At 35.5% G+C, this 24,610-nt stretch overlaps 1 protein-coding gene and 1 long non-coding RNA gene across 3 annotated transcripts; both read left to right on the top strand.

Moving 5' to 3' along the window:
• The first annotated feature begins 75 nt into the window (after positions 1 to 75).
• On the top strand, positions 76 to 11,464 carry LOC137647262 (large ribosomal subunit protein eL24-like). Of its 2 annotated transcripts, none has more exons than XM_068380655.1 (7): positions 76 to 154; positions 290 to 365; positions 9,717 to 9,802; positions 10,073 to 10,186; positions 10,651 to 10,698; positions 10,843 to 10,912; positions 11,334 to 11,464. In XM_068380655.1, exons 1-7 carry the CDS (start codon positions 150 to 152, stop codon positions 11,427 to 11,429), a joined length of 495 nt encoding a protein of 164 aa, XP_068236756.1. In that variant the 5' UTR covers positions 76 to 149; the 3' UTR covers positions 11,430 to 11,464. The 2 variants fall into 2 exon arrangements, with proteins under 2 accessions (XP_068236756.1, XP_068236757.1); XM_068380656.1 differs by having other exon boundaries at positions 10,843 to 10,906.
• A 1,828-nt stretch (positions 11,465 to 13,292) lies between these two features.
• LOC137647263 (uncharacterized) lies at positions 13,293 to 18,910 on the top strand. Its single transcript, XR_011045552.1, has 11 exons — positions 13,293 to 13,470; positions 13,639 to 13,721; positions 13,888 to 13,935; positions 14,102 to 14,315; positions 14,478 to 14,524; positions 14,691 to 14,756; positions 16,490 to 16,562; positions 17,000 to 17,047; positions 17,386 to 17,436; positions 17,866 to 17,938; positions 18,532 to 18,910. It is a non-coding gene; the product is annotated as an uncharacterized lncRNA (long non-coding RNA).
• Positions 18,911 to 24,610: the final 5,700 nt, after the last annotated feature.

Consider the following 24,610-nt stretch of genomic DNA (forward strand, 5'->3'; position numbering starts at 1 on the left):
AATATCGTATATAAAATATTTTAACAACAAAGTTTAAATATAAACGTCTCATATGAAATAATATAAATAAATAACATTTCTACAAAAGTATTTCTTTCATCGGTATTCATTTGTTTACATCATCTCTTTCCAAGTTGTAGTCCTTCAAGATGAAGTAGGTACCATCTGCAAATACATAACTTTATCATGAAATATCAGCGTGATCTTATGTTATATTGACGTTTAAGTTACATAAATGGAATTATGTCGACTTCAGGCAATTTATTTTGCTTTACTTTTCTGTTTTCAGGTTACAACTCTGTCATTACAGTGGATACAAAATCTATCCCGGCCATGGGAAAACCATGGTCCGGACGGATGGAAAGGTATGTTGTTTTTATTTTTTCCATTAGATTAGATAGTTAGGAAATTAATATACGACTTATTCACAGGTAATTTATAAGTGCAGTTATTAACTGTCGGCAGGTTAGGAGTTCTTTTATTCTATGCTTAATACCGTCGCCGTTACTCTAATCCCATCGATACATTACCCTATACCGGGTCGTTAAGGACAAACTTATAATATTAGTGTATTAACTTTCATTAATTAGCCTACCAATGAGCATGGTTTCGAATAGTGTAACTAACTGCTCAAATGATTGAACAAGCCAACGACGTTTTCTTCTGCCATGTGATTGCATATTTGGTAGAGGCCATTGGCCAGTGTGGCGTATCAGTATTAGCTACGGAGTAATTCTCGTATGATATTTGCAAGATTTTCTTTTTCTATTTTGGAAGCCCTTTTTTTGTGGAACTTGACTTCCAACTCCCATGGTTTTCCTTGAAAACCTGGCATTTCATGATTCCACCACTTGGCCTGTTCATTAGGGCCTCCTATATTATTACTAGCTAATTTACAACCCTAGTAGGAAAAGCAAGTTGCTATAAGCCCAAGGGTTCCAACTGGGAAAATAGCCTAATTAAGAAAGGAAATAAACGATATAAGTTAGAGTAGTGTTTGGAAATGCTTAAGAATTGATTCACTGTCAACCAGAAATTATTTTCAAGTTGATAAATATGAAAAGTGCACCCATTTTGAAAATACGGGGTGCTTATATGATAGCGGCCACCTATATGTATGACGACGGCTAACTTATAATACGCCAGTGTAATGTGGGTCGCATGAGATTGTTAGTACCCCCCCCCCCCTGTTAGGTAAGTAGGTAAGGACATGGGTAATTGGGTGGAAAGGTTAGGTTAGTCGATGTTCATTTTTCATCCATGTGAGAGGAACTGGCCGCTGATATACAAAGTCTCTGAAAATACTTGTGATCACCTGTATTATTGCAATTCCCTTTCCCAATAATTGAACATGGAGCAAATTACCCAGTAATATGTTGAATAAGTTATAAGCAAGTATTATTACTCTAGTATAACATACATTGTACCATGGATAATGAAGAATGTATGAACACAGTTTTTCTTTATCGTTAAGGGTAAAATGATAGTGTCATGAGTTCTTGAAGATATGAATTTAGGTTACTTCATTTGGAGCCACGCGTGGTCTTAACTTTTTCCTTCTTATAGCGTCATCATTCTCAAATTATCCAACTTGAATCATGTCCCAGCTATTTATAAGTTTGTAGCACAATATTGATTCAGGATGTAGACAGAAGAGTCATTTATTGTTAGGTGTTTGAGTGATTCTAATAATTAGTGGTGGAAAACTTTTTAATTGTGCTGGTTGCCACTCGAGCTGCATGAAAACACTAGAACGTAAAATTACAGTTTCAACCAAACTCTGATATGTTAGACCCTATCGGTTGGTCGCGCAGCACCATCTATGGATCCATCGTTAGGTCGCACAGCACCATCTATGGATCCATCGTTAGTGTAGCAATCGCTGGATCTGCAGCGCAATCAATGGATATGGTAGAGGGCACGTGATGAGGCCTATTTTGCTGCTAAGCATTTGGTCGCTATCATTTAATTTGGACATGGAATCTGAGTGAAGGTTATGGTTTTTCAAAATATTGAAAGGAGAAAGTAATATCAAGATTAACTATACTGTAAACCTATTTACAATATGACTTGCCATTAGAAAGGTTATACTTTCCAAATCAACCAGAGACTCCCATTAATTTTCACAAGTACATTACACTTATCTAATTAGGTATACAAAACATGCTTCTCCATCCAAAAAGAAAATGTATGTTTCAAGTTAAAACAATTCACATTTTCCAGTTAGCACATTTCAATGGATATAAATTTATACGTGTGGTAGCCCTCGCCATTTACTAAATCATCATCCATGTCAACTGACAACCCCATCATAATGTCACATCCTATTCAGGAATTAATATCACACTCCTGTTGACTAAATCAACAACCTTCTCAACTGACAAATGCAGCATTCATATCCCATCCTATTCAGTAATTAGTGTCGCTCTCCTGATGGCTAAATCATCAACCATCTCGACCAACAAACCCATCATAATATTGCATCCTACCCAGTAATTGTCACTCGTGCTGACTAAGTCATCATCCATCTCAACTGACAATATCATATCATCATCATCATCCATCTCAATTGACAAACTCATCATATTACATTCTATTCAGTAATCGTCACCTGACTAAATCGCCAACCATCTCAACCAACAAACCCATCATAATATCACAGCTTATTTAGTAATTTGTGTCATTCCTGCTGACTAAACTTGGAGAGGCTAATAATACAAGGGGGATAATTTATCTGTACAAAATGAAGTAAACTGGCTGAAGAATGCAAAAAAAAAAAAAAAAAAAGGTAGTTTAAATGACAAAGAGAAGATCATGATTAAACTAATAAATATACAAGGACTTACAAATATCAAAACCCTGTTATTATTAGAAATGATAAGAGGAAAGTCAGTGCCTTTCCATCAGAGAGACAGCTTAGGTACATGTCTAAATATCCCGGAGAAATTCAGCTATATAGATGAGAACAGAGAAGAAACAGATTAAAAAGGAGGCGGAATATTGCTCTTATACCATCGTGGAAAGCATTTTACAGTAGAGGAGATGGCTACTAAAAACCCTGACATATCAAACATCATTGTAAGGGGACTGCACTTTAAGCTCTATACTTTATTGTTTACCTATTAAAGTGACTACCAAAAAACAAATGAAATCATCAAAGATTTGGAAGAGCAATTAGCAGATAATATTGATTCAGACTACTTGGTTTGGGAGATTTTAATGCCCACCTTGGATTTCTATGTCAACAAAGGAGAAACAAGAAAGGTAACTCTGCTTGAAATGATTATGAACTTAAACAAAAACTGCAATTGGCTTCATCTTAGCCAGCCCAAGCATGCACCAAAAATTAAATTATGTAAAAGTAGGTGAAAGTATGAAAGAATTTGATTTATCCAACAATAATCTAATAACGGCAGTATTTGAATTCAAGAAGCACTGGAGAAGAGGAAGAAAATCCAGTAGTGAAAATAAGAGCTGGTACTACACTACCAAAGAAGAAGTTGAAAACTTACGGAGAGGAAATGAAAGTAATGGCAGAAGAAAAGGTAGAAACAGTTGGGAATTTATATCGGATAATGATACATGATTTAAAGGAAAGGAACAAGGAACACTAAATCAGAACATTGGTGAAACCATACCGTGGTTTAATCACGAGATGAGAACAATCGGCACAAGAAAAATGTTCTACAGAAAGAAAAGAAATGAAAACCACCCTGACCTCAGGGAGGAATACGGCAGAAAATACATAGAAGCAAAGGAAGCAGCACTAAAGTTACCCTACTAAGCTATGACAACTTTTGAAGTAAATGTTTAGAAAAAGACCACGGGAAGTTATGGAAGAACATTGATAGACTGAGACAGGGAGGCAAAAGAAACCCAAACAAGCAAGTAACAGTTTATGACTAATAAGGAAATGCCTTGAAGAGGGAAACAAGAATATCCTACTTAAGAGACCACACCCTGAAAATGAAGAAATTACAATGACAAAACTACTACTATTTGAATTAGAAAATGAGGAAAACGTATTTGAAAATTGGAAAATTATTTACAAACTTTGGAAAATGCAAGAGAAATTCTAAACTAAAGCAGTGTGTGTGAGAGTTTAAAATAGAAAAATAAACCACAGTGTTGCCGGTACAGACTATGACCCAATTACTGTATATACTGGACTGAATGGGACCATCACCCATCTCGACTGACAAACCCATCATATCGCATCCTATTCAGTAATTAGTGTCACTGCTGACTAAATCATCCATCTCAACTGACAAACTCATCATTATATCACATCCTATTAAGTAAATAATGTCACTCCTGATTAAATCATCATCCATCTCAACTGACTAACCCATCATATCACATCCTATTCAGTAATTAATGTCACTTTTGCTGATTAAATCATCATCCATCGTTAACTGACGAACTCTTTTCTTTCACGAACTGCTCGTCACCAATTACAATTTCAATGAGTTTATTCTCCAAAGTAGGCATACAACATAATACATGAAACAAAATACATATGGTTATTTGTAATCATAACATTGATTTAGTTTTGCAATAAAATACAAAATTATTTACTTAAATTGCTTAATAAAACATTACCATTTAGGGTAGAATTTAGTTTGTTGCACAGGCAGTGGTTAGAAAATCCCCGTAAGCAAGAGAAACCAGTAAAAAAAAAGAAAAATGAGTTCGCAACAAAGGAATGAGATTTGCAGTGACTGCAAAAATAGTTAGAAAAAACGAAGAGGGACTGATATGTGACAAATGCGATATGTGGTACCACGCCATGTGCCAGAAAATATCCAGAGCTATGTATAGGGCTCTTAGAGCGCACGAAGAACTAATGTGGATGTGTAACAATTGCAAACAAGAATTAAAGTGCAGTAAAAATAAAATGAAAGAGCTAAAAGAAAGAAACAAAATATTGAATGAAAAGCTGAGAGAAATAGAAGAAAAATGGTCCAAAAATGAGAGCAGAAATTGTCGAAGAGGTGCTGAGTGTGGAAGGTGAAGAATGAAATAATGGACAAGGTCGTAAGTACAGTAGATTACAGGTTTAGCCAGAATGAATTTGGAGATGTAGGGCAAAATCAGGTAGAAGTAGTTACATCCAAAGTATTGCAGGAACTAGAAGAAGAGGAGGAAAAAAGGAGAGCGTGTAATTTAGTGCTGTATAATGTGCCAGAAAGTGAAGGGAGGAAGCTGAGGAAAGAAAAACAGAGGATATTTTCAGAAATAGTTTCGAGCTAGAGCAGATAGAGATGGAACAGGTAATAAGGCTAGGGAAGCGAAATGGGGGGGGGGGGGGACGACCTAGGCCAGTGCCTATTAAATTTAAGAATGAAGAAATGAAGTGGAAAATCCTAAAAAGTGCTAAGAAACTAAAACATGAACAGAATCCTTTGGAAAAAAAAAAGGGTAGGTATAACAAAGGACATGACAAAAAAGGAGAGAGAGGGGCTATGTCAAAACTTAGGGAAGAGCTCAAAGAAAAACAAAATACAGTAATGGAGAATGGTTGGATGATGATAAACGGAAAACTCCTCAGAGAAAGGAGATAGAGATGGAACCACAAGAAATGCTAAATGGGAACAGAAAACGGAATGAATACGGATCACGCGATAGCCCGACCGAAAAGAATAAGAGAATTGATTTCAAAATGATAAATATACTAGGCTTAACAAAGCAAAAATACATAGAAATGGAGTGTCTCCAAAACGATAGCTTTGATATCAATATAGTAGTGCTAACTGAAATACAACAGAAAATAGATGAGATTAATGTAAGTGATGGTACAATTAAGGAGGAGAGTATGAGGGAGTTTAAAGATGAAAAAGGAGGGGGGTTAATGGTTATAAACAAAGACGACAAGGATATACAGTAGAAAGGAAGAAGTTCATTCGAAGAACTTATAATGGATGTAAAAGGGAGTATCCTTAAAAAGAAAGTGAGACTTATTGTAGTATTCATGGATTGTGGCGTGGATAGGGAAGGTAAAGAAAGAAACTTAGTGATACGGATAGAGTTAGAGAAAAAAATGAGGAAGTGGAGGAAGATGAAGCACTAATTATAATGGGAGATTTTAATGGTCATCTAGGCTCCTTGGGATACCAAGAGGAGAATGGAAATGGAAAGAAAATACTCGAGGTAATAGACAAGAAAAACCTTATATTATTAAATGTAGATGAGAAATGCAGAGGAACATATACATGGGAGAGAGGCGATCAAAAAACTGCCATAGACTTGGTGTTGGTAAATAAAGAAATGTATGAATACTTCGATGAGATGAACATAGATGAAGAAAAAGATAGAGGTCAGCGTAAAAGCGAAGATAGAAAAGTACAAAAAAGGAGACAGACGTGACAGTTATTGTCAGGCTCGAGACAGCGAGCGATCTGCTCAACACGACGTGAAATGTCCTGTAGGACGTGTTCCCAAACGTGTTGTTAAGCGTGCGGTGGTTCATGATCTCGACCGTCCTATACGAGGCCAACAAGATCATAAAATTACTCTTCTATCAAAATTAACACTTGAACCCTTATGCATCGCTCGTTTTTGTATGTAACACTTCTATGACTAAAAAGTTCCTTAAGCGAAGTGCTATATCCCACATTCAAAATTTACATTTCAAGCTAGATCTAGTCAAAACAGTTGGCCGAGGGATTTGCCTTTCCATCGCTGCCACCTTTGTACTCTTCTTTTTTCTATTCCTTAGAGAAGACTGGTTTATACATTCTTACCGGTTCAGTCAAGCTTGTAGAATATTGGGATGTACATGGCTGGGTCTGTAATTTGATTTGAATATATCTAAGATGACCAGCCAGAGCTGTTGAATATTGGCATGATGATTACAGGTCATAGTTTTTCATATTTAAGATGACTAGTCAAAGGTGGAGTAGATTGTCAAGTTGATTACAGATTATAGGTTGTCAAATAGTTAAAAATAGCTACATGTATTTTAGATTGATGTGAAAACTTTATCTAGAAAAATGCAATAGGATGCTTATTGAAGTTTTAATTTAGAATAAAATGTAAATATAGATAAGGGCATCAATGTTACTGTGCCTTCCCACCCCACACACAAGAAATTGTTTTCCTAGATGTTCAGATTGAATCTGATTGGGGTAAGCTGGCAAATCCTCTGTTTTTGAGCTATGTTTGTTGATTCTACAAACGCTACATAAGTTATTTTCCAGCAAATAAGTTGCTAGTATTAAGGAAACACAGAAACCCCACAAAAAATTTTGTTTTTCTAATATCAAGGAAACAATGTTAAATAATGTGTTAAATTGTGGGGGGGGGGGGGTTCACCCTCAAATCCCCATTATATTACACGAGTCACTAGAAATTTATCTAGATTTTGCTTCTTTCCATTTTTTGCGACAAAAAAAAAATGAGTTTCTAATATCAAGGAAGCAATGTTAATGTGTTAAATGAGTAATATGAAAAATTAGCTGAAGACCTTTTTTTTTTATTGTTGAGTGTGGGCTTAATTTACCAAGCGCACAAGAAATATATTTGGATTGGATCAATTTTACAACACACAGCTAGTGTCCCTCCGTTCACATTCTAACCCCCCCCCCCCAAGCAAAAACAGCCTTCGGTAAATGAAAAGTGTCATTCAAATATTGAAAAAAAAAATCTCAAAAACAAATTGAATAGTTGGCAACCCCATTCAGCGATTTTTCAACGAGTGAGGGAAACTTGATTTATCGATATTTCTCATCCAATTGTATGTTGGAAAGTTTTATATACTGTATCTTAGCAAAATACTAAGTTGGTAGTGAGAAGGAAATTCCTGAACAAAAGGATGTCAGCGGGGTTCCTAGAAGCAGTCCCCACAACCCTTACTTTTTATATATAAAAATACTAGTTAGAAGCTAGTCCTACATTGACTGCAAAACGGCTGAGGGAAAGCCACCCATAATTACTTTGAGGGAATGAATGGACACTGGAAAAGAATCAGTGGGGATTTAGGCACTCAGAGTGAAGGCAAAGAAGAAACCGCTCATTACAGAAAAACAGGGAAAGGCAAGGGTTGCTTTTTGTAAGGTCAGTTATCGGCCCCTTGAAAATATTAGAAATATTCATAGATAAGGCCACTTTCTACATCTTTGACCCCGTAGGTAAAACTGGGGGTGGAAAAGGGTGGTGATCCTTATAACACTTGAAAGTGATGCAGATGACCAACGTGCGGTGCTTGTTAAAGACATTTTCTTAAATAACATCTAGTATTAATGAACGGAAATCTTATACTTAATGACGTAATTAATTGTAATGGTTTTTTCAAATTTCGAAGCAATAACATGAGGGGGAACAATTTTGAGACAATAACCAATATTATTTGGCCAAAATACAGCAAAAACTTTGGATTAATAAACTATTATAATCAATACGGGAACAAAATAAAAGGCAATATTATCTTGGCAAAAAAAAAGGTTTGGACAAATATCTCTACAATTGAAGAGACATGTAAGTATTTATATTTGTATGGAAAGATCCAGTGGTATTTAATAACTTAAAAATACAAAACTGAATGAAAGAAGGGTATTCCTCCACTAAGTACAGTATTTTGAGAGAACACTGCTCGACTGCCATTTAAAAATGATTTGACTAGATCCAGCTTGGAATGGAAATTTTGAATGTGGGATATAGCACTTTGCTTAGTGAACTTTTTAGTCATAGAAGTGTTATATACTTACAAAAATGAGCGATGGATGATGGTTCAAGTGTTAATTTGGGTATGGTTGATTTTAGATAGAAGAGTAATTTTATGATCTTGTTGGCTGAGTTTGTAGCAGCAGTAAGTGGTGGTCCATAAGCTGATGTCTAGTGCCTCAACCCACATCTCTAAAATAACCTTTGTGAATTGGATGGAAACTACTCTGTTGGTAGAGTAATTATTATTATTACTACTACTACTACTACTAAAGCTACAACCCTAGTTAGAAAAGCGAGATGCTATAAGCCCAAGGGCTCCAACAGGGAAAATAGCTCAGTGAGGAAAGGAAGTCAAGTCTGAGAAATAATGAACAATTAAAATGAAATACGGAATTTTAAAAACCGTAGCAACATCAAAACAGATATTTCATATATCTATACAGTTCTATAAAAACTTGTCAGCCAGCTCAACATGAAAACATTTGCTGCAACTTTGAACTTTTGAACACCAATCGATTAAACTACCCCATTAAGAAGATAATTCCACAACTTGTTCACAGCTGGAGTAAAACTTCTAGAATACTGTATAGGATTGAGCCTTATGATGGAGAAGGCCTAACTATTAGAATTAACTACATGCCTAGTATTACGAACAGTTTGTTACTGTCCAGGAAGATCTGAATATAAAGGATGATCAGAAGTATGGAAAATCTTATGCAAAATGTGTAACAAACTAATGGAACGACGGTGCCATGATGAAGACAGTTATGCATGACACCCCCCCCCCCCACCCCCTGTGTGTGTCTGTGAAGGGATGATGACTGAAAACATGCTGAAGATGAATTTGTGGTTGTTTTTGGATGTTAAAGCTATATTTCAAAAGGCATATAGTTTAGCATGACTTTTAATAATATTACAATAGTCTCCTTTTATGGGTCGGTGTTCAATGAATTCCCATGGAAAAAATTTTAAATCCCTACCTCTTGAAGAAAACATTTAAGAATTTTTGGTATTTTTTATAATTATTATTTTTTTTTTTTTTCATATTACAGACTTTTGTCTTCTTAAATTCAAAATGTGAACGTGGATACAGACTGAAGAGGAATCCACGTGAAGTCCGATGGACCATATTGTATAGGTAAGGTTTTTTTTTTTAATATATATAAAGTAAAATTATATCTAAATGCTATTTTGCATTTGCTCCATTTACAGTGGTTCTTTGTCTAGAAGTTTTAAAATTTAAAATTCTTACAGGGGGGACTCATACATAATTGTCACAAATTGCATAAATGTACTGTTCAGGTAAAATAGAGCTGTGAACATTTTTTTTTTTTATAAAGAACACTGACTTTATTTAAATTTTCATTTTATTTCAATAGATGCTTGTCATGATTGAACCTTCTTTCAGGCGTAAGCATAAGAAGGGCATGGATGAGGAAACTGCCAAAAAGCGTACACGTCGTACCCAGAAGTACCAGAGGGCTATTGTTGGTGCCTCCCTTACAGACATTATGGCCAAGAGGTAAGTGCAATAGACTGTAATTTGTTCTTATCCGACGCTTGTAACTATACTGAATATGAAATTAAATTGTGAAATTAAAAGTAACTTTTTTTTTTTTTTTTTCCAACCCTTAACCCCCAGAGGGTTATTTTTTTCCCAGCACATTTTGCAGTATATATATATTTTTTTTTAAATTGCTCTAATAGCCTTAATTTTTGTCATAGAGAGGTCAGGTTGGTCTCATTCTCTTGGAAAATGTCTGATTTTTCTCAAAAAATTATCAAAAATATAAAAGAAAAAATGTTATAATTTTTTTTTCTTTTTGCAAGGACGTACCGGTACGTCCATGGGGGTAAAGGGATGGCTTTTGTGAAACGTACCAGTACGTCCTTTTGGGGGTAAAAGGGTTAAATGCTATTTCATTCTCAACTGCCTGCCATGTGATGAGGTAATATTTGATTGTTTTTTCTTTTTTTTTTGTACAGGAACATGAAGCCTGAAGTCCGAAAGGCACAGAGAGAACAAGCCATTAGGTTGGTAACAAATTAAGTTTTCTTAGATCATAAGTTTTGTGATGTAGTGAAAATTCTTATATATAATCTCAATGAATAATAAAGGTGTGTATATTTCAGTAGAAGCACTGAGCAATTAATTATTTCCCCGTCTTGAATTTCTAGAGCTGCTAAGGAGAAGACCAGGGCTGCCAAGGCGACCAAGAAGTCCAATTCAAATACACAGAAAGTAAAGGTAGTTTCTTTGTAGTTTTGGAGTTGCCACAGTCTTACCATGCATGTTAATAGGAAATAGGATAGGGCAATATTTAGTATGGAATCTTTCCTTCACACTTTTAATCTTCATCTCTGTCCATGAAACGAATAGCTATCGAAAATGTTGTCGTTGATGTACAAACTTGTTTATACCTGTTTTTAAAATGTTTAATCTGAAGTTGAAGACTGTGGCTTCATCATGACTAATGTTAGTGAAATAATTTTTTATATGCTAGGCCCATCTAAAGAGTTATAAAGTATGCGAGGTGTGTAGAGTAAATTGTTTTCAACACCATCGTTGAGGGTTCATGTTGGTTATAATTTCCTTTTAGATAGGATAGGTTTAGCATGGGCAATTGACTATTGCATTGCATCATGCTTATGATAACTTTTCTTTTCAGCCTAACAAGAAAGCCACTCAGAAGATTGCTAAGGTTCCAAAAGCTGCTCGGCCTGGTACTCATGGAGGACATGCTGGGCATGGAAGCCGTCGTTAATCCATTTAATTGAATAAAGAGAAAAAGGCTTTTAATTTAGTTTATTTTTTCCTTTATATACTGGAGGGGATAGGGAATAGACTTTATTTCATTAGTAGTACACAAGCCATTTGACCAGGGAAATCAGCTTAGGAGCACATTAAGATGACTGTCCACTTGCTACTTATGATATTATGTTTTTGTTTTAGGAAAGTCTTGAAACGCAAGAAGAAAGCATAGGATTAGTTTTTTTTCCTTCTCTCCCTCATGAAAATACACTTCATTTGTGTAGAAAGTTACTCAATCAAAAGCTATCTGTAATTGTAGATTATAAACTGAATCTTGCAAAAACCTGAAGGGACCGAATCTTAATGAATTCTTGTCAATGGCTCTGAATACCATTCTGATGACTTGATTATAGTAACAAACTGGTGTTACCCATTTTCCAAGGTATGTATGGCTGTTTTCCTTTAATTTAGTGGTTTTTAAGATGACAGGTATTTTAGAGGTATCCGCAGCTGTAGTTTCTTTGAATTGATATTCTAAAAAATTTTTCCTTTGGCTCATTGCAAGAATTTTTTTTTCTCCAAGGCAAATTACCTTTTTTGTGGTCAGTCTAAATTCTGTCAAATTAGTTACATTGCTTTTAGAAGTGTCAGGCCAGGAGAATTAAATTATACTTCCTATGTCAAGTAGTTGTGAGCATGAAGGGCATTAGAACTCATATAAGACCTTGGACTGGAATGTGGAATTTTTTTTTCCTTATATTTAAGTACCTGTCATCTTTTTACAAGTATTTTTTTAAGCTTAAAGCTGGAGCCGACTCTCGCTGTACCTAGTAGTAAAGAGGTTAATTTTTCAATGTGAAAGAATGCAAAATTTGACAATACCAGAATAATTTTTTATGCCATTTATTCTCATCAATGGATTTCTGTGACTGAATGATGAATTTGGACCCAGTCCAATGATATTTTCATAGGTTTACTGTCAAATAGTTATTCTTTTATTTTTTTTTTTTTGTCTGCCTATAAAATGGAATGACCTCTAGTGTATACTATATGGAGTACTTAATGTAAAAGAAATTGTCAGGATGTATGAAGTATGTCTGCATTACTCGTGAACAAGTTTATTCTTTTAGCCGTTTGGAGTGTATTTCCTATGGCATAGGGATTCATGCCAATTTTTTGTTTACTAATATACTTATCCACAGATTCACTCAACACTACTGGCCATTTTGTACCATTTTAGAAAATTTAACGAGAAATAAAAGTATTAATGCTTCTCCCTCCCCCAAAAATGCCAGTCTTTTGGAGAACGAAACTGCCATCCATTTGCCTCAAGCCTAACGAAAGTCCTCACCTACACCGTGACACAGTTTAAAGGTAAGTGGAAGAGATTAGACAGTTTAAATTCAAGAAGCTATAAAATTTCATTAGTATGAAGGTCAGTTGATTATTTTTGTGGTTTTGTATCGAGAAATGTAAGAGCCAAGTCTTGATATGGTGATTATCAGTTTTGTATTAAGAAATTTAAGAGCCAAGTCTATGCTAAGGTGATTAAACTAAAGCATTAAATTTGCTGAAACTTTCATTAAAACATATTGTTCCTAATTTTTCCCTTGAGTCAAACCTGCAAAAGTTTGCTTGAAAAATTTATAAAACTATAAGTCAATTTTAGAAAATATATATCAACTTTCTCTAACTGAAGATTAATTTGGGTCAGACCTATGAGTATAATCTGGTTATAAGTCTTCTAACAAAAACTATAATTCTTGTAATATTTTCATAACCATATAAATGTTTTACAGTAAGGGGCTTCTGCTGTTCCAGCAAATGTGTGGTTTGGTTAAGGTAAGTACTTGAAATATTAAATTTGTTTTATGCAATATTGTGATGATAAATTTGAGCCAATCCAATGACTGTGTGATTATATAATGTTACTGAATTGATATTAGTTCTTTATATAATATTTTAGTCTTGACATCTGTGTAATGCTATTCATTGTTTATCAGGTGAACATCTCTTATGAGGAGAAGGAAAGGCTGTGGTATGGCCATAATAAAGTAAGTGTTTTTGAAGAATTGAGTCGAGTCTCGATATACAGTATTTCTGATGATAAATTTGAGCCAATCCAATGATAGTGTGATTATATAATGATACTGAATTAATTTTATTTATATTTATATCGGTAGTCTTAACATCTGTATAATATTTTGTTTGTTGTTGATCAGGTGAAATGCTGTTTACTAACTCATACAAGTTTGTGCAAGGGTCATAATACAGTACATACAAGTTTCTGCTATGGCCATAAACAGTAAGTATTTTTGATGTTCTGAGTTTTGTCTGCTACAGTATTCTGATGATAAATTTGAGCCAATCCAATGACTGAGTGATTATTTAATGATACTGAATTACTGTAGTTCTAAATGAAAATATTTTTAGTCTTGGCAGCAGTGTAATACTTGTTCGTTATTTACCAGGTGAAGAGCACTTACAAGTTCCTCCTGAAAGCTTGTGGAATTGCCTTAGTAAGTACATTTAATTTTGTATCTTGCCATTTGCAGTGTTTTGATGATAAATTTGAGCCAATCCAATGATTGTGTGATTATATGATTATACTGAATTCATTTGATTTATAATAATTATTTCTTAGTCTTAACCTCAGTTTAATATACCCTATTTGTTTTTTATTAGGTGAATAGTCTCCTGGGTAGTACATTGGTGACTTGTTTGCATGGCAGCAGATCGATCCCATCCCGGGACCTTGAATTTAAGCTGCTGTAGTTGTTGGGCCGCCTGGCTGGCTGACATTCTGGCGTGCATCCCTTGGCGGGTGATACTTGAACTGAAATCATAACCTTGCCTTACCTGTTTCAAGCGCTTTCTGCAAGGGTGTGGTATGGCCATAGTAAGTACTTTCAATGGTCAAAGTTTTGTGTGATACAGTATTCTGATGATAAATTTGAGCCAATCCAATGACTTGTGATTATATAATGTTACTGATTTAATTTTTTATTTAATTTTATTGTTTATTAGTCTTCATGTCTGTAACACTTCATTGTTTTATCAGATGAACACCTGTTACTAGCAGCTCCTGCAAGGTTGTGGTATGCTCAAGTAAGTACTTTGAATGTTCTAAGTTTGTTCTTGGTACAGTATTCTGATGATAAATTTGAGCCAATCCAATGACTGTGTGATTATGAAATATTACTGAATTAATTTATTGTTTTCTTAATTTTTTTTTTTATCTCTACATCTGTGTAATACTGTTTTTGTTTATTAGGTGAACTGCTATGGAGAAGGAAAGTTGAGTCTCCATTCAGAAGAGAAGCTTTTCTAATTTCTTGAGGTAAGTGACTGTGAACTTGTCAATTATGTTCTTGCATAAACTTTAATTAGTGTGCTTCTGTGGTGTTTGGTGAATAATTTTCTAGAAGTATTCTTTTCATGTTGAATCCTGTGGTCAACTAGTATGCAGTATAAATGATTCGATTTTAGTTTTTATCTTCTAGAGTTAATTGTCCTGTTACTTATTGAAGTTTTAGGCCTTTGGGATACTTTGTGTCTATAAAGACATTTTTTTGAACAAGCTCAAACTAAATAGTTACTACGCAGTACTCTAGAAGTTTTATTCCAGCTGTTACCAAATTGTGGAATGATCTTCCTAATCGGGTTGTTGAATCAGTAGAACTTCAAAAGTTCAAAGTTGGAGCAAATGCTTTTTTGTTGACCAGGCAGACATGAGTCTTTTTATAGTTTATATATGACATATTTGTTGTTGACGTTGTTAATAGTTTATATATGATATATCTCTTTTGACATTACTTTTTTTAGAATGATTTATTGTTAATTTGTTCTCTTCAGTTATTTATTTCCTTATTTCCTTTCCTCACTGGGCTATTTTTCCCTGTTGGAGCCCCTGGGCTTATAGCATCTTGCTTTTCCAATTAGGGTTGTAGCTTGGATAGTAATAATAATAATAATAATAATAGTTACTTTTAAAAAAATTAGGTTTAGTAAAGTTAAATCTTACACCATAGTAATTTTAGAAATGTAATTCCATTATCGAAGATTTTATCAAATTGGTTGTAGGATTTTCCCCCCATTAACTTTGTACAGGAGAACTGCCTTTGTTTTAGTGCGTAAAGTTTCTGCTGGTATTGCTTTTATGTATATCTTGTTCGTGTGGGTATTTTCCCTCCCAAGCTGTGTTGCTTTTTTGAAGTTGAAATAGATTTGGTGGTAATTTATGCGTTTTACTTTTTCTAAATCATTCAATAAAAAGATATTATAGGTAAAATTTCTCATGAACTAATGGGTGCATTTATTTATATATTTTTTCTCTCTCCATAAAGGGAAATTCTAGAACTTATTTTGTTTAAAGATTTTCCTTGACAAAATTAAAATACCAGTGAAGTAATCAATTTTGTAATATTTGATTCATGAAATTTATATAATAAATAAACTAGTCTTCCATTAGATATAATTTTTTATACCATATATTCGTGTCGTCCAAAAATACCCGTTTCCAAGGTGTTTGTTAGAAACCCAATGAGGTGGGTATTGAAAACTAGAGCTTGTTAGGGAGGATGGTTATTGCCACTTGTGCGGTTGTAGAGCAACACAAATATCTAGGTGAAGTAAGCAATTCTGTGAAAGTGAATTTGTCGGTTTATAAATAGTCATAGACAGTATTGATTGAGGTTTGAAGTTACATTCCTAAAATTATTATTTGGTGGTTCACATCCTTGTAACAATGTCATATCTAGCAAACAAAAAATAGTGCATGCGATCAAAATTTGTTTAGTGACAATTTACTCTTGATTATCCCTACATTTTAAATGAATTGCTTGTGGCTTTGTGATTTTATTCCATTTACTTTTTATAAAATGTACTGTAAAGTAAAACAAGCAATTCTGGATGCTTTTGAGAAGATTTAAGTATGAGACTTTCTATGATGAAATTTTTAATCTGTCAATCCTATGAGTTAATGATTCATAAAAAAATAATCTGAATTAGTTTTTCAAAAACTTGATGGGCTTTTGACAATCTCAAACCTAAAAATTGATTGTGTTATTACAGGTGCAGTAAAGGTTTTCTCAGGAATCCCACAAGCAAAAGATCATGCCTGGTGGGTTAACTCCTTGTAACAAAGGTAAGTTCTTATTTAGCCAAAATAAAGTTCTGTAATTTGAATCTTAGTATACAGTATAGTAATTTGGATCTTGGTATTCAGTACTGTAAGTTAAAGTGGATCTGTTACAGGTAGAGCTTAATTTGACTATGTACACTTCAATCACCACAATTTAGATGTGAAAATGCATGTGGCTGGGTGAAATTGTTGATTTCATTTTTATAAATACAGAAAAGCAAAATTAATACAAGGTGTTATATTTTGTATGAAAGATGTATACAGTACAGAGTTAGAAGTTAGTTACCTTTAAGAAAAAATTAGGCTTCACACTTTCCAGGATGAAATTTTTTAATCTGTCAATCCTATGATTTAATGATTCATAATAATAATCTGAATGAGTGTTCAATTAGCCTTAAGGGCTTTTGAGAGGCATGCCCTAACTGATTTTGTTATTGCAGGTGCAGTAAGGGTCTCGTGAATCGTAGCGGGTCATTGTCTTGTAACAGGTAAGTTCTTATAAAAAAAAAAGTAAGGGTTGTCTAAAACAGGTAAAATTCCTTAATTTGACATAATGTGCACTTTAATCGTGTTGACTGGTGATTTTATTAATTTCCGTTATATAAACTGTAAATATAATACCAGCAGTTGATTTGTATGAAAGCTCTATATATAGTTATAAGTTCTGGATACTTGTGAGAACGAATTAGGTATTGGACTTCATATGATGAAATTTTTAATCTGTCAATCCTATGAATTAATGATTCATAATAATAATCTGAATAAGTTTTTAATTAACTTTTAAGGCCTTTTGAGAGGCATGCCCTAACTGATTTTGTTATTGCAGGTGCAGTAGGGGTTTCCTTGTGAATCCTAGCAGGTCATTTTCTTGTAACAGGTAAGTTCTTATCAAAAAAAAAAAAGACAGACAAGTCTGCAGTTAATGTAATATAAGTTGTAAGTGTTGTCTAAAAGTTGTAAGTGTTGTCTAAAACAGGTAAAATTCCTTAATTTGACATTATGTGCACTGTAATCATGTTGACTGGTGATTTTATTCATTTCCGTTATATAAACTGTAAATATAATACCAGCAGTTGTTTTGTAAATATAATACCAGCAGTTGTTTTGTATGGAAGCTCTACTGTATATAGTTACAAGTTCTGGATACTTTTGAGAAAAGAATTAGGTAGTGGACTTCGTGTGATGAAATTTTTAATCTGTCAATCCTATGAATTAATGATTCATAATAATAATCTGAATGAGGTTTTAAGTAACTTGGAGGAAGTTGAAGTAAAATGACCTAAAAAAAAGTAATTGTTTATTGCAGGTGCGGTGGAGGATTTCTCATGAATGCCAGAAGCAAAAGAGAATTCCTAGAGGTTCATGTCCTTGTAACAAAGGTAGGTGTCTTATCTTGCAAAAAGAAAATTCTAAGTATGCATCTTGATATGTTATAAGTTCTATCTCTACTATATGAATACATGTAAATGTAAAGCTCACTCACTTTGACAATGTACACTTCATCGCCCATTCATAAAATTTTATAAACTACAGTTGCACTGCACAACTGTGGTAATTGTTTTCTATTACACGAAAGCAGAATTGCAAACACATCAGATGTAGTTTTCCAAATCTGTTTTTACATTAAACGGCTGGTTTTGTCTGAATATCTATAGCTGTGTATGAATGTTAATGATACTTAAAATCATTCTCCTTTGCTTTTTTAACATATAAACATGAATTATGGATAAAGAGGTTTATTTATTCTAGTTGGTTGATGAAAGATATTAAAATGTTATCAGTAAAATATGGTACAATATGGAAGAAGTATGATGAGTGCTTTGAGAGATCAGGTGTCTAAACTTTCTATGATGATATTTTTAATCTGTCAATCCTATGATTTTATGATTCATAATAATATGCTGAATTGAGTTATAAGTAAACTTTAAATCCATTTTTGAATCTGTATAAAGAGCTTACTATTTTATTGCAGGTGCAGTGATGGTTTTCTAACGAACTCCAGGAGTAAAATATAGGTGTCCGTGCGTTTACATTGTCCTAGAGATTATCGGTTACATGGGTTAGTAACTTCCCTCACAAGTCATGACCAGGACAAAATCAACTCGCTATATCATGGGCTCGGTAGAATTGGCTTGGAATCCAAAAATCTTCTCGGTAATTACACAAGCTCAAATTCAAAGATCTTCTGAGTAAATTACAGCTCTACGATTCTGGAAACAAAAACATCTAGCCGAGGTCTATGCCTGTATTTTGGCTCCACGGAATGAAAGTCTTTGCTACAATTTTATGGCCTTTTAAACAGTTTATGACAAACATTTATGTCCGTTCTATTTTGCATGGTGAGAAATGAGTTAATTATTGCCAGTTATGAATTGTCACAATTAAGCATGTCAATAAAATGAAATAATTAGTTGTTCTTTCATTCACTTTATATTGAAAAAGGATATATTCACAATGATAAACCATAGGTATATACTGTACTGCATATGAAGGCTAGTGTAAATAAGAAACACAGCAATCCATTACTAGACCCTGTATTACACATGTGAAGGTTAGAGCTTTACAAAAAGTCTAAGTAAAATTTAAAATGTTTAATTATCTAGTAGCATGCTTCTCATATTCTTGAAATTCAGCTGTTCTTTGCTTTATCACTTTTTCTTCTTTTAAGCTAATACTAGAGATGAATTTCATAGTCAGCGTACCTGAAGGATTGATCTTCAAGTAAAAGTAGAAATTGAGCAATACATTAAAAAATAGGAATTTGTACTTACACATATACAAACTTCATTGATTTACTCCTAGGACCAGAAAGAAACCATGTATGGTACCAAGGTAACTCCATGGCTGGGTAGGTATGAGTCGATACTGGTTGACATCCATGACAGATCTCCCATGCTACGATCACAAATCGTGTTGAACCTTTTTTTTTTTCCCTTACCAGTGCTTTTTCTTTGCCTTTTGTCAGATGAGTGGTTCTTCAAGTAGAAGGTAGATTTGTTCTTAGCCTTAAAGGCCACCCATATGGAACCTTCATGTGAACTGGATGGAGGTTAATCTGCAACCCTTATGGCCAAACTACTGTGGCAAGCAGTGTTCAGTTGATGATTTGCCTTGTATGAGTTTGTAGGAAGTGGCCATCCTTCCAGTGGTTGAAGCATTGTGCACATCATAAGAAGAGAGCTAAGAGGGATAGGTCCTTTTCTACATCATCATCTGTTGAGAGCATTAAGTGGAAGCTTCTTTAGGTCGAGGCACAATCTTTTTCTCCCTGATCCTCCTTTACCATAGTTTCTTGTAACTCGGGATGAATGTCATAATATCGATACCTTAACAATTTGTGAAACCTTTGTTAAGGTTATGTTGCTCTTGAGCATAGCAAACATGAGTCTCTACCTGATACTGATCCTTTGGTTTCAGCCACAGCATAGCCTGGACTGGACTCTCCTCTTAATGGCATGCCAATTCACTCGCATGGACAACATGCTCATGTTTCCCGATAATGTCATGCTTCACCTATCATTGTCAAGTGTTTTTTCTTCTCACTGCTAACATTATCACTCGCTTTCTTAGTATCCACTGGTAATGAAGAATGTTCACAAATATACACTTAAAATCACGTCAATGCAGACAACACGGGAGATGTGTACTGAAGTCAAAGATCATGTGAAATCAACAAGTGATTGGGGTTTAGAGCACTCTCAAGCGCTCGTGCACCTAGCGTTACCATCTGTAAGTGTGCTCATTTCGCAATGCAAAATTTTACTCTGATACTGGCTCTTATATCGGAATGCTCAAATGTCAAGGTATTACTGTAATCTATTGATTGATAAGATAGTATATGGAAAATCACTAGATGAATAATAGTAGACCAATTATTGGATAACTTACACTTTAGGACACTATTCTATCTGATTTCTCTTTCTGTGGTTTTATTTACATTTTAGAGTAATAGGTTATATATGAAGGATTAATTTAATGTTGCTGTTCTTGAAATTATTCTATTTTGATTGCTCATTACTTTTCTTGTAGTTTATTTATTTCCTTCTTTCCTTTCCTCACCAAGCTATTTTACCCTGTGGAGCTATTGGGCTTATAATAGTAACATTTGAACCTTCTGAAATACGGAATCCCATAGGTTTTTTGTTTAAGAAAATTAGTTGGGGAACATGCAATAGATGATAGGGTGTCCATGTCCAGTCTTAGGGCCTTACCGGAATAAGGATGCTTATCACAGAAGTGAACGTGGCTCTACCTATTCTGTCAGCAACCTTGTCTGGCGAGAACACAAGGACGCTTAAGGAAAGTGAAAACCACCAATATTGTTCCTACGCACGAACCTCCTCCCTATAACTCCTAGGCAGGAGCTAGTGCATAATGACCCATCATTACTTATTGATCTCGCTGCTGAAGCAAACACCAATTCTGCTTGTGTAGCCCCATTCGGGGTTCCGACCTCCAGATCTGAGAAGTCTCCTTTCATTAGAGTTACGAGTCATATCATCTGGATGGTCAGGTTACGAGCAGGCACTGTGCAATAGACACTATTTTTCATCAATCCCCCAATACAAAGCATAGATATGACGTATCATTGTCAAATGAAGCTCGTGATACTCTTTTGACCCATTTAACAATTGGGTCTCAGCTGCCAAGAATTCGCAACGATCCAGTAGATTGTCCAAATTACCTCTTTTAGTAATCACCAGGGAAAGTTTTACCTATCAATCATGATGTTCCTAACGATAAACTAGCGACCTCCACCATGCTGCCATATCAGTTATTCAGGCTTGCTCCTGGCTGAACCACTAGTCAGGAGCAACATCATGCTTTGCTATTACATAAAATACAGTATGAAGAATCCCGATGTAGGCAAACAGTTGAAAGAATTGGGGCTAAGGCCTTGGAATCCCTGCTCCACCAAACGGTCTCTCTGTGAGGAAACTTCTCAAATGCAGATATGTTGTTTTGGCCAGATGCTCCAAGCACTTGACCCCTAGAGATGAGCATCTCCTAACGTTTTGAGTTTTCATACCTTGTTTCCTACCACAGGTTGCTACAGCAATCAAGAGGACAAAGAGAGACAAGCAATCCTATTTGTTAGGCTCCTAGAATGCCTGTCCCACAACACTGCATTTCAGTAGAATCAACAGTGTAGGCTCCTGCCTCTTGCACAGTGTCCCCAGAAAAAGCAGAACCCCCTTTAGCTAAAGGGGTTCCTTCTCTGGACAGAAGTGTATAGGTCATCGTGGCTCCTGCTAGGGAGAGCAGATCACTCAACTTACCACCAGAAGGGGGATGCCTGAAGAGCCATTGGAATAGGTGGCAGTCCTTTGGGGCCAACAATTGGACGGTATAAATTCTTAGCTCAGACTGACAGTTCCACCATATTATTTGTTAGAATTTCGAAGAGATCTCCTAGAGGTGGAAGTGTCTCAGATGCTGTCCAAAGGGGCCATAGAGAAGTTCTCGGACAGATCCCCAGGCTTCTTCAGCAACCTCTTCAAGCTAGAGAAGCTCTCGGGAGTCTTGAGACATGTTATAAACCTCTCCTACTTGAACCAGTTTGTGCTCCAAATGGAGTTCAAGATGAGACCCCAGGCACCGTTCTTCAGGCTGTCCAAAAGAATAACTTCATATTGACCACAGATTTGAAAGAGGCTTACTTTCAGATACGTATCCATCCCAGATGTAGGAAGTAAATGTCACTTCAACGTGTTGTGCTTTGGCCTATCCATAGCACCCTAAGTCTATACCAGAGTCGTTGTCCTGGCCTCATGCCATGGCTATCAGGCTGTTAGGTACCTAGATCACTAGCTTCTCTTGGTGGACTCAAGATCTCTGCTACTGGGCCACAGAAAACTTCTCTACTAGTCCAATTGAATCTCAAAAAGTCCAAACCTGTTCCCCAGCAGCACCTCAGATACTGTACCTCGGTATGGACATAGTAGGCTCGGTTAAAGCCAGAGCATTTCCATCTTCAGACCGGGGTGCAGAGGTTCAGACAAATGGCAGACTATTTCTCAAAAGTGAATCTCTCCCATCTCATTCTTGACGGGCTCCTGGAACATATAACCTCCCTAGAGAAGCTGGTTCCCTTCAGAAGGATGCATCCTTGCTCCCTGTATTACGCTCTAAACAGCCAGTGATCTCAGACATCAGACCCTCCCGCAGCTTTAGTGAAGGTGCCCCAAGAAGTGAGAACTGATCTCTTGTGGTGGTTGAGAACAAGGCTTGTTAGCCGAAAGCCTGCTACACATTATCCTTCAAAATTTCTCTTGCATCTCGCCTAGGATGGGGAACACATCTTTTCAGAGAAAGATGATTTCAGGGGATAAGGTCACAAAAAGAAAAGACCTTCCACATCAATTACTTGGAAATGAAGGTAGTGTATCCAACGCTACTCCACTTTTCAGAGACCCTTCAACTCCACAGTAGTGACCTACCTTAGTACCTTGTCTGCTATGTCAGCGAGCAGTGGAAATACACTATTGGGCTCAAATAGATGCACTCTCTCTTTTAGCCTGCTTTACAGTATTCCAGGGAGGAAGGATGCCATAACAGACAATCTGAGCTAACTGGGGACAACAGTTCATTCAGAATGGTCTTTGTTTCCTCAAGTGGTGAAGAGTCTTTTGACTTTGTGTGGTTCCCTAACTCTGGACATGTTTGCCACTCATCTGAACAACAAACTCCCAGTCTTGCTCTCCAGTTGTGGTGATGGAGAATACATTTCAACACCTGTGTGATGGGAGGGACTTTTGTACCTTTCCCCCGTTCAGCCTTATGCGTCAGGTATTGAACAAAATACGTTGGTTAGCACACATAAGAATAGTTAGTCGTCTCGAACATTGTGGCATCCACACCTGGATATTCTCGTAAAAGTTCCAAGGGAACTTCCAGCTTGGCCAAAGCTACATCAACCACAAATAATTACCACAAGAGAAGCTTTTCAAGTCATACTGCGAAGCAACTTGCAGGAAACTTTACATGTCTTCCATAGCAGTCTATCCGACAAAGTGGTCAACTTCCTATGATTGATGTCAGAGGGAATATTGCTCTACTCAAGGACCGGGAGAAGTTTCTCTTAGTCACAGGTCTCGGGTGAAAATTATAACTACAAACATTTCAGCTCCATATGTTTCAACATCTTAATTTAGGGAACATGTTGAAGAACATATGGTCTCAACTTTTATATATACTGATGGCTCCAAATCTGATGCTGGTGCCAGATTTGGAATATATAGTAGTATTTTTAATTGTAGAGGTGTACTTCCTCTAGTATCTTCTATATTTACTGTTGAACTATATGGCATACTAACTGTTATAGAAAAAATAGCATTGATAGATGAGAGAAATTTTATCATTGTTACTGATGGAAGAAGTGTCGTCCTACAAGCTTTAGAAGTTTTTAATTCCAGTAACCTTAGTTTTAAAAAATTTAGAGTGCCTTTTTATTACTGGACTGAGGGGTATAACAGTTTGATTTTGCCTGGAAATGAGAAGGCAGATTTACTCGCAAAGAATGCTGCAGCTGAGTTGCTACAAAGAAAGTGTCCCACTCTCTGTAATGATATTTTACCTAGCATTTAGAATTTGATTTATAATAATTGGCAACAGCATTGGGATAGATTAGTTGAAAATAAGAAGAGAGAAATAACGAAAGTTATATCCCCTTGGGGGTATAAAATGATGCCCCAAAAGTGAGAAACTACTCTTTGGCGTCTCCACATTGTTCACACTCAATTGACAAACGAGTTTCTACTAACTGGCCAACACAAACCATATAGCGACGACTGTTTGGTACCCTTAACAGTGAGTCATTTGTTAACCAAATGCCCCACTTATAGCACCGAAAGAAATAGAAATGTTTGCAGCTCAGGGTGAGGATGGCTCATCTTTGCCAAGGTTCTTGGGAATGATATGTAGTACTTTGCTGGGGGTATTTTTTGATTCATATCAGACCTGCTTCGATTTATATCAGAAGCAAGTCTTCTGAAAGCTATTTAACTTTTATGAGGACATCTTTGCTTTTATTGTTTTAAATTGAATATTCC

The sequence above is a fragment of the Palaemon carinicauda genome, chromosome 9 (genome assembly GCF_036898095.1).
Source record: "Palaemon carinicauda isolate YSFRI2023 chromosome 9, ASM3689809v2, whole genome shotgun sequence".
NCBI classification, from domain to species: Eukaryota; Metazoa; Arthropoda; class Malacostraca; order Decapoda; family Palaemonidae; genus Palaemon; species Palaemon carinicauda.